Source organism: Mustela putorius, unplaced genomic scaffold, assembly GCF_011764305.1.
Source record: "Mustela putorius furo isolate JIRA1106 unplaced genomic scaffold, ASM1176430v1.1 tig00003988_pilon_pilon_pilon, whole genome shotgun sequence".
Lineage (NCBI taxonomy): Eukaryota > Metazoa > Chordata > Mammalia > Carnivora > Mustelidae > Mustela > Mustela putorius.
This window is the reverse complement of record NW_025422127.1, coordinates 401,191-412,572: the sequence shown is the minus strand read 5'-3', so window position 1 is coordinate 412,572 and position 11,382 is coordinate 401,191. Positions and strand designations below refer to the sequence as shown.

The window sequence follows — 11,382 nt, the reverse complement described above, 5'->3', positions numbered from 1 at the left end:
ATCTTTTAATATCTTAAAGTAGATATTTATATTTTATTCCCAGTCCTCTGGTGATTGTGTTTACTTGATTTCATGGAAATGACAAAGAGAATCAAAGTTTTCTAATAACACTATCTATTACTGGGTAAGAATGAAAAGTTCAGAAATCCACATCAATCCTGACACTCTTTCCATCAAACTAAATGCCCAGTGTCTCTTCAAAGGTAAACTATTATCATTCAGAATCATAATTATTAACCCAGATGTTCTACTGCATTGAAAAAAAACACTTGAATTTACAGAAAATTCTGAAACAATATTCAGTTCATCAAATGTTTGAGTTCAATGATTAGGAACTTTAATATGGGAGTGGAAAAAAGGGGAAAATACATAACTCTAGTAAAGGAAAAGGAATTTCGAGAAAGTATGAATAATAGTATTTACAAGAACGTCATCCTTTTAGTGCTCCTTACACTTTCATTTACTGGAGAAAATCATAACCTTTTGGATAGTATCCTTAAAGGCTTGCTTTACTTGCTGGTTCCTGAGGGTATATATAAATGGATTCATCATAGGAGCGACAGAAGTATTCAGAATAGCCACTCCTTTGGTCAATGATGCCTTTTCTTTTGCAGAAGGGTTGGCATACATGAATATGCAGCTTCCATAAGAGATGGAAATGACAATCATGTGTGAGGAACATGTAGAAAATGCCTTTTTTCTCTGACTGGCAGAGGGTAGTTTCAGAATTGTTCTAATGATGAACATGTAGGACAAAATTATTAGTGCCAAAGTGAAAAGCAGAATCACTATGGCAGAGTAAAAACCGATCACTTCTAAGAGCCATGTGTCTGAGCAAGATAATTGCAAGAGGGGAAAATAATCACAAGCAAAGTGATCAATGACATTGGAACCACAGTAATCTAACTGGAGAAAGAGAAGAACTGGTGGGAAGATATTTAAGAATCCTGTCAGCCAAGCACAAAAGACAAGTAAAATGCAGACTCTTTTGTTCATGATGGTTGTATAATGCAAGGGTTTACAGATGGCAACATAGCGGTCATAGGACATGGCAGTTAGAAGGTAAAACTCAGTTATTCCCATGAAGATGAAGAAAAACAACTGAGCTGTACAATTATTGTATGAGATCGTCTTGTCTCTGGTGATAATTGTGCCCAGAAATCTAGGAATACAGACAGTTGTAAAGGATATTTCTAATACAGAGAAGTTCCTGAGGAAGAAATACATGGGGGTCTGCAGATGGGAGTCAGTCAAGGTGAGAGTGATGATGGTCAAATTACCAGTGACGCTTAATATATATGTGATAATTAAGAAGAGAAAAATCATAATCTGAAGCTCTGGGTCATCTGATAGCCCTAGAAGAATGAATTCTGTGGGTACTGTGCGGTTTTTCATTGCTGATCCTTTCTTCCCCCCTTTAGAGCGGAAACTGTATGTTCCCCTATAGGACATAAAAATTTAAAACAAGATTGAGGTTAGAGTACAGAATCTTAAAAATATCCACAGTGATGAATAATCTATGAAACCCCAAAAGAAATGTTTTCCTTCAGCAACTCTCCAATTTCTACTGGACCTCACATTCAAGTAATACATATTATTTGAAGTTAAATACTGATTTCTTTTTGTTGAAAATGCGCTGTCAGGGGCCATGGGTAAAAAAAAAAAAAAAAATCTTGTGATAACATTTAAGCAGATGCTATTTATTCTAATGTTTTTTTTTAAATATTAAGATTCTAATTATTCTTGAAAATATTAGCTCCTTTTTAAAAAATCATGAATATATTCTGATTGTTATTTTTCTTTTCCTCAATATTATAAAAACTAGTCTGCATTATGGCTCATCTAAAGACAGGGTTTCAAATCTCACAGTGGTGATTTAGGCCTGCCTCCACAATGAGAACTACATAGTTTAGGAAGCTTTCACAAGGTTGCAAAATTCGTCATCTAATTTGTGAGTAATCATCTCACTGTACAATGTGCATGTTTATGCATGGGAATGTTTTGTTGACATTCTTTCATGAATTACTTTAAGAGTTTGGTTGATGCTATCACACTCTTATATATATTTTTTTGCCTTGTTGATAAATAGGCTAGAAGTACAATAAGGTAACATTCTATTACTAAATTAAATAGTTGCCTAGAAGTAGTTGAATTCACTCAATGCATAATCATTCTCTTTTCTTTTCCTTTTTTTTTTTTAAAATAATACTTCTATGGAAAATGAACAAGTAGATGGTCAAAATAATACCAACTGGGAAGCAGATATTTTTTCCCATAGGGAATTTTAATAATAATCTTGTGTATGTAACAGAATACATTTTCAAATTAGTAAAAACTGAACAATCCAAGATTAATTTCTGTGTTCCTGCTTTAGGATTTTATTAACAGTCTCTTGGTAGTAAACAGTTATTTAATTTTTAATATTGAAATGGTTGTAAATCCACAAACATATATGCAAACACGATTTTAAAACATTTATGTAAAATGAAGATTCCATATCTTATATTGAAGAATAAAAATTTTACTTACTTCCTGATTCTTCTTGATGATCTTGTCTCAAATTTTATCATCTGATTTGCTTAAATATTTACACAATTTCAGAGCTGGTAAATTGAGTTAGCAAAATATTTGGTTTCTATTGTGCTCTCAAAACAAGTGTGTTGATTTAACTTTTTTATGGTTCTTAGGGATTATAATTCTCTTCAACTCATGATATCCTTCATTCCTGATACTTTAAAATGCTGACAACATTTTATTATAATTCAACTCATTCTTGCTTTTCATCTGTCAAACTCCACATACAAATTCAATTACACCTAGGTTGACTACTACTTTTCCACTTGCCTCTTTTCATATACTACAAAACAGTAATTTATCCAATCATTTTTCTTTCTACTCATGCAAACATTTAAAATAAATATCTTGTAATTCTATGATTATACATCTGTGAAACCTAAGTAATATTTTCCTCAAGTTCATGGACTGCTATATTTTCCTGCAAACACTGTTTTGAGAAACAGAACATATGGAATATTCTTCTCTATGTCTGACATACAAATGGAACTGGACTTATTTTATCTGTGTCTTTTTGTTGACCCGGGGGAATTCATTAAGTAAATAGAGTGCCAAGGAGAAGAATCATTAGACAGAGGTGAATCAGTTTTATAAATATTGATTAAAAAGTACAAAAAGTAAAATGATTCAGGAAAATAGACAAATGTACAAGTGGCGAGATGCTAAGTATGGGAAAGCTTGATTTAGAATTTCACACTTCCATTGCTTCTCGGCCTTTTGGCTAAGATCAAGTGTAGAATTTCACTCTTCTGTGACTGCATAAGGAATGCACATTTTTCTTCCACAAACTGGACTTGTCTTCAGTAGAATTAGTGTGCTGATATCTTCTGAATTTTGGCAACCTAGAGAAGAATTCTTTATCAGGATGAAACGGTGGAAAACACTGCTGTGGATTTCTATTTTGACTGATTGTCATCTGAAATGGACAACCTCTTAAAGACTGACAAGAAGGTTTATAACTATACTGACCCTTTGAATTTAGGAAAGCCATTCCCAAGCCCCTCCCTAATGTGGCTTTTATTGCCTTTTGACGACTTTCTTCACTGTGTTATTTACTTCCATTAAACAGTTATTTATATTTGTGCATATGACATCTTCTCATATTGAGAATACTTATGAATCAATAAAATAAATATATGGAAATCTGGCATTGGATATTTTGAACTTGTTTAATCCACAATTCCTTCAATGAGAGATGTCGTTTTTATTCCTAGAAGGGTAATATATTATAGACATATAGGGGCGCATTGGTGGCTCAGTGGCTTGGGCCTCTACCTTCAGCTCAGGTCATGATCTCAGGGTTCTGGAATCAAGCCCCATATCAGGCTGTCTGCTCAGCAGGGAGCCTGCTTTCCCCTCTCTCTCTGCTTGCCTCTCTGCCTACTTGTGATCTCTCTCTCTGTGTCAAATAAAAAAATAAAATAAAAAAATAAAATAAATACATATGAATGCCATATGTACACATATGTGTAATATAATTTTATATTTAATGAGTTATCTTTATTTTCTTTGCAGTTATAGATGTGGACATAAAACATGTGTGCATTTGATACCAGTAGTGCAGATTAACACTATTTGTGGGGCGGCAGGGTGTGGATTATTTACAGGATTGAAAGATGAGAGTATTTGAAAGACAAAAGAAAGAAGTGGGAAAGGATGAACAAATCACTGGCTCACACATAGGACAATACGTAGATGCTGAGATGTGTAGAATTTATAACTGCTACACATTAAAATAGGCATTGAAAATATTTATTCAAGATATTTCAGTGGAGATGGTGAAACTACTTCTCTACTTATGAATATTCTATTCCTTTGCTTTTAGTTTTGTATCCAAATAGCAATTCTTTTTGTATTTTATTCAGAGCTTTTATTGATTACCAGGCACTGACCATAAAATTATCTCATTTTTTCAAACAAGCAGACAATACAAAACCGTCTGAGGTCAGTGCTATTATTATTCAGGTAAAGAAAGAGTCTGAGGCAGAAAGAAGTTAAAGTATCTGATATCCACCATTTGTGTGTTTGTGAGCAACACAATCTTTAGTGACTCACAGGGAAAGGGAATGAATTTCTATCTCACAAAGCACTGTACTTCATGAAATATCCTATTAGACATGTTTCTTCTCCATGTTTTTTCTCAAGCTCCTAGATACTGGATTGTCTCTCTCTTTCCTCCTTAATCACCCTCTCATTCTCTAACTTTCTACCCTTACTGCTTTACTCCTGGTTTCTAATAGCTGTCTAGCTTTTCTCTAGGCCTCAGAATAATTTACTTTTAATGAAGACTGATTACATCTGTTACCCTCCTATCCACAAGCTAGTAGGCATCTGCTTTTTAATAATGTGTCAATTACTACCATGTATTCTGAGGTTGATGAGTGACTATGTTTTAGGTCAATGAAACATCGTTCAAGCTACCAGGTTTCACTCTCCTCAAAGAATGGAGGATGGATTTTAATTACAAGTAATGGTTTGCTGTAACATGTTCTAAATCAAAAGACAAAATTTGTTAAATCAAATGGTTAAAGGATCCAACTCTTTTAAGACTTTCTCTAAAACCTGTACTGGCATCGTATTACTGAATATTTCCAGTATGTATTACTAATCATTTTCAGTGATATATTATCATGCTCTTGTGGAGGTAAGCCACTCCACAAGATGTTGGTTGGCCTCCTACTTACTGACTACCATCATTTAATTGAGCTACTATTCTATAAATTGAATTTTTAATCTCAGAAGTGTAATGATTGACAGATGATGTTGGATCTGATAAGTTACTTGGTGTAACCCATATAGTTAAGAGAATCTTTTTGTGTGTGAAATAAATAAGGGTTTGCATCATAGGAGTTCCTACCATTAGAAAGTTCCAATGCAAACTTTAACAAGAATTGTTCTCAATAACTTCATGAAAAGTCAATACACATCAAATAAATTGATCTTTGCATAGTTGCCAAAAGGTCTAATGCAAAATAAAAGAGGAAAATGAACACCAAATGCATTAGAAAATATTGAATTAAGTATTTCTTTGTCATAAAAAAGTCTAGTTATGATAAAATGCACATTTTATTTGATCACTGTTTTAAAGCTAGCTCACTGTTACGTACATTATTACATATGTTTATGTTGGGTAAAATATTTAGTCAGAGCACTAGGGCGTTGGAAACATTCTAAATTATTCAAATGTTTTTATGTACTCAGTGTTTATTGAAAACCCACTACATGGCAGATGCAGGTTCTAAGGGAGTAGTATTAGTGACTTCTGGTAAAAGTCTAACAACTGCTTTTCAGGGGGTGGAGGTAAGGGGCTGATCTGTAGAACTGATCCTGTTCCAAGATGTGAAGTCTCTCACATGGCAGGTGTCAAGCTATTTCTGTGGGCTTTCTGAATGCAGAATTGAGAAGACAGCACAACTGGCTTTTGGGAAGCATCTAGTCAGGCCCTGCACCCTTCTGTGTGGACCACAACATTTTGCTGCAGGGGATACAGAGATCTCTGCTCTCCTGGGCTGAGGGATGTGAGAGAAAACAGACAATAAGGAATGAGCATGACTGATTCCTAAATTATAGTGTCTTTTATAAATTAGTAACTATTTTGTAAAGGAAAACTGAAAAACCTTGGAAGTAGGGGCTTACTATAATTTTATGTAGAGAAATTGGGGGGAGGCCTTATTGGGGTGACATGCAGATATCTGGGAGAGGAGTGTGTCTGGTTTAAGAACCATCTAGTGTAAATGCACTAAGGCCTTAGGAGGAAATATCATGTGATTTTCTAAGAAAGATTTGTTTTTTCCTTTCTAATATTAGTAAATGTATTGGTGCTTATCCTGTTAGTCTCCTGGTTAGACCATCCAGTATAGTACTGAATAAACACAATGATAGTGAGTTCGTAACTGATTTTTGTTAAAATGATTTTTCTATGAACAAAGTATATCATGAAACAAATAAGATTTTGCATCTTTTGGACTTAAATGAATTGTATGAATAAACTGTTATATCAAAATAGCCAGAAAAAGTAAGAGAATGTTATAACTCTAAGCCATGACTATATTTATGGTCTTTGTATAGTAAATTAAAAGTGTTAAACATGACTTAATATTTTCTGAATTTCTAGAAGGTGTGTTTCCTGATGGAATCATATAACAGTTTCTCTCTTATGCTCTTGTTCTTTTTATGTATCTTAATTTTTAAGAATTGTTGTGGAAAATTGGAATTTAAAAATATTTAGAAGAAGAAAATTAGGTCATTTTTATAGTTATGGAGTGGAAAGACTAACTCAAAGGAAGGAAAATGCATGAGAAAGTGATTGGTTTTTAAATGGAAATAATATATATTCAAATATCCTCTGTATACCGTTGGCAACAGAAATACAAACAATGAAGTAAAACTGTAGTGAGACTATGTTGATATTCATAGACATTTGAGGGACCTTGTTTTTTGTTTACTTGTTCTTTATTATGCCTCTAATTGATGACAACACTTTTATCCTTTATTTTGAATTGTTTGAGAAGAATACAATCTTCCTTGCCCTGTCCATGAAGGCTCGCTTGACTTGCTGGTTCCTTAGGCTGTAAATAAAGGGGTTCAGCATGGGGGCTACTGAGGTGTTTAGCACAGCAACACCCTTGCTCAGAGACACTCTGTCTTTTGCTGCTGGATTAATGTACATGAATATGCAGCTGCCATAGGAGATGGAGATGACAATCATGTGGGATGAGCAGGTAGAAAAGGCCTTTGTCCTCTGACTAGCGGAAGGAATCCTCAAAATTGTTCTAATGATATATATGTAGGACAGAATTATTAATGCCAAAGTGAACAGTAGAGTAAACACAGCACAGGCAAAGCCCACTATCTCTAGGAATTTTGTGTCTGAACAAGAAAGGTGTAGTAAGGGGAAATAATCACAGGTAAAATGGTCTATAACGTTGGACTTACAGTAATCAAGCTGTATGAACTGCATGAGTAATGGGAATATGATTAAGAATGAAGCCAACCAAGAGGCAAAGACAAGGAGTTTGCAGACTCTGGGATTCATGATGGTCATGTAATGCAGAGTAACGGTCATAGGACATGGCAGCCAGAAGGCAAAATTCAGTGACTCCCAAGAGGATGAAAAAAAAGAACTGAGCCATGCAGTCATTAAAGGAAATGGTTTTATCTCTTGTAATCAAGCTGCCCAGGAACTTGGGTATGCTGACAGTTGTGAATGAAACCTCTAGCAAGGAGAAATTTCTGAGGAAGAAATACATGGGAGTCTGGAGGTGGGAATCCAGCAGGGTAAGGGTGATAATGGTCAGGTTCCCAGTGATGCTGAGCATGTAGGTGATGAGCAGAAAGACAAAGATCACCCCCTGAAGCTGTGGATCATCTGACAATCCCAGGAGGATGAACTCTGTTATTTCTGTGTGGTTTTTCATTTATTTCCTCTCTTGTATAATCTAGAGGGAAAAATAAAACCAAGCAGATTGTAGAAAAGAGGATTATCCACGGATAGTTCAGGAGTTTATCTCTGGAAATAAATATATTATGCCATACCAATTTGATGTAGTAGATCTTTAAGACATCTTAATAAATAGGTGACATGTATAAGTAAGTTTTGATCATATGTTGCTCTCTATGTTTTACATAGAATGTTTCTCCATAAAATCCTTATTTCACAGATTGGAAACTGAATCTAAAAAGATTTTTAAAAATCTTATCCAGGGGCGCCTGGGTGGCTCAGTGAGTTAAAGGCTCTGCCTTCCGCTCAGGTCATGATCCCAGGGCCCTGGGATGGAGCCCCGCATCGGGCTCTCTGCTCTGCAGGGAGCCAGCTTCCCCATCTCTCTCTCTGCTGCCTCTCTGCCTGCTTGTGATCTCTGTCTGTCAAATAAATAAAATCTTAAAAAAAAAAAAAGTCTTATCCAAACCATGTATTCCAAATGAGAAGAACAGGGGTTTTAGTTAGTTTTTTTTTTTTCCTTTTTTTTGCATGTTTGATAACTGGAATAGAAATGCTGCCTGTTGATATAAATGTACTTCTTTCATGGGTCCCCTTCTTAATGGGAAACTACTTGTCTTTTTTCCAAAAATAATAAAAGTGTCTCCTTTCCTCATTTCTGTCCCTCAGTTTCCTGTACTATTACTTACTGTACTAGTGTAACATAGAAAAGATGACATGTCAGGAAAAAAGTCACTAAAATGGAGGTATCTCTAAATTTGAAATTCATTGAAGTTAAATCTTTAACAATGTAACAGATTTCTGTGTTTTCACTCTGACTCACATTCTCCTTTCAACTGCTTACTCCTGATCTTAAGCTGTAGGCAATGAATTCATTGACATACTGTCCTCAGATATTATAGAGTACAGAATATGAAAAGACAGAGAAATTTAGTAGATTGGATCTACATATTTCATTGGCTAAAGAAGCAAAATTGGATGAGCATTTAAAATAAACTCTGTCTTCTCCAGAATAGTTTTTCTTTCAAAGTTTTTTCCATCTAAATGTTGTTAGTGTATTCTCCCTATGTATGTATTCTACTTTCCATCCCATATTATATTTTTATATTTTTCCTTTTATTTACATCAGTATTCATTTATAGAAGCTTTGTTTTATCAACCCTGGAGTAATCAATGAATCATACATGAAATCCCTTTATCTTCTCTTCCTGAATAACAACAACAACAATGCATTTTAGAGTGAAGTTTAAATTCTCCTCAATAAATTGAACCAATCCATTTTCTAATCCCTTATTCTGTGCATTCTCATTAAATAGTAAAATTTTCAATTCAGAGTCATGAGAGAAATCTTGCAATAAGATATTTAGTTTCAAGATATAGAATTGTTGATTATTGGTATATAATGCCTCATAATACTATGAAATTTCTTGCTCTTTTTTCCCCTTACATGCCCGAGTTCTCTTTTCACTCACTTCACTGTTTTGCAAAAAATATTGCTGTTGATTATTTGAGGCAAATTCCAACTGAGATGGATGCTGCCAAAGCTACTGGGAAAGCATGTGAGATTCATAAGAAATGAATATTTCTTTTATTATTTCTCAGGACTGGAGAAAACAGGCTAAAGAGCACTTACAAGAGAAACAGGCATCACAATGACATTTTGCAAACAAACTTATGGCAATTCAAGTGTATGATGGATATTTCAATCATAAAAGTCATTGTTCTCAAAGAACAATTCTCTATAATTAACAGCTGTGTATAGACTCTGATCTCTCAACCATTTCTGTGATGTTTTTGGTAGAGAAATGAAACATATACCTGAGACTTGAAGATATATAATTTTAGGCTTTCCTTCCTAACTACTCATTCATGTTTCTTTTTCCCAGTCACGTATAAGTTATGGTCACAAGTTTAGTGTGTCCTTTAGTTCTTTTTGTTTCAATGAGTTCTAACCTGCCCTGATATCTTACTGTTGAATTACCTGTGTAGCCCATTGAAAGTGAAATTTAATCAATTTAATGAACAAATACTTGCTATCATGTTAAATGAAATAACAGATATGTGAATGAAATAATAAGCACAAACCAGTTATTTTATTTATTTAAGTAAGTGACTTTTAGGACTCTTCTGTTGTTTCATATGAATTTTAAGGACGGCCTTCTTGAGAAAAGAATGGTATCATCTCCTAAATTGTCCAATTTAAAAATACAACTATTTAAAAAGACCTATTAAGGATTGAGAAAGCGCTTTTTTATTTATTTATTTTTTAATAATTAGAGTAGTGGTAAAATCTCCCTACATTCCACAACTGGACATTAACTTTACCATTCTTCATTCTCTATATGTGCTGAAATCTCTCTTCTTAAATTAGAAGTCCTAAAAAAGTTGTGAATATATATATCTTCAAGGCAATTTGCACCCATAACATGAATACACAGTATTCCAATTCTCTTTCTCTCTCATTGACATTCTTTTTCTTGGTGTTAGGTCTATATGCTAGGCTAATTTTTCAGAGAAGAGTGCAAAATTTTAGTTTAATTTGATATCTTGATTAATTTCTTGGTTTATACCAAGTACCATTTTTTTTTCCTGCAATGATTCATTCCATTTTTGATGAAAAAAATATTTAGTGACAGTTAATCTCATGTAAGAACTTCATGGTGACTGAATGCAAAAAATCTCCCAAGAAACAATGTAGTTTTTTTTTTTTTTTTTTCCAGACTATTACTTTAGCAATGCCTTAGAGTAGTACCAAAATTAGTTTGGAATGCACTTTACCTGAATCCTCTGAAAAAAAGAAATGACCTTGTTTTTTTTTTTTCCTAATGGAAAGGGGAAGTTTGAATCCCAAGTCAGATCGACCAGTATGAATAGGAATAATAAAGGAGAAACAGTAATCACTTAAATCCGTTCACAATCTGTAGATTGTCATAGAGATGTTCTACTTATATCCTGATTATCTCAGTTTATTAACTAAGTATCTACATTTGCAGATGATTTTCAACTCAAAAAAAAGGAAAAGAATTCTTATAAAATTTATGGCATCAGAACTTAATGTATAATGTGTGGTATTTTTAGGGCAACTCGTGGGCTTTGCATTCAAAGCAAAATAGATTAAAAATGCAATTTAGGGGTGCCTGGATGGCACAGTTGGTTAAGAGTCTGCCTTTGAATTTGACTCAGGTCATGATCTCAGGGACATGAGATTGAGCCCTGCTTTGGAGTCTGCACTCTGCGTGGAGTCTGAAATTTTCTATTTCCCTCTTCTTCTCCCCATTGGGTTCTCCCTCTCTCCCTCTAAATATATAAATAAATATTTTTTTATTTTAAACTGTAATTTAGCTACATTATAGTATTGTGAGTTTGGA

At 34.0% G+C, this 11,382-nt stretch overlaps 1 protein-coding gene and 1 pseudogene across 1 annotated transcript; both read right to left on the bottom strand.

Annotated features, from left to right (window-relative positions):
- Positions 1-455: 455 nt before the first annotated feature.
- On the bottom strand, positions 456-1,395 carry LOC101683184 (olfactory receptor 6C3-like). Its single transcript, XM_004781550.2, has one exon. The coding sequence runs from the start codon at positions 1,393-1,395 to the stop codon at positions 457-459; it is 939 nt and encodes a 312-aa protein (XP_004781607.2). The 3' UTR covers position 456.
- A 5,668-nt stretch (positions 1,396-7,063) lies between these two features.
- On the bottom strand, positions 7,064-7,991 carry LOC101683492 (annotated as a pseudogene).
- Between the last annotated feature and the right edge of the window lie 3,391 nt (positions 7,992-11,382).

Coding starts and splice junctions, on each gene's coding strand:
- LOC101683184 (XM_004781550.2), bottom strand. CDS start 1,395: ATGAAAAACCGCACAGTACCCACAGAATTCATTCTTCTAGGGCTATCA.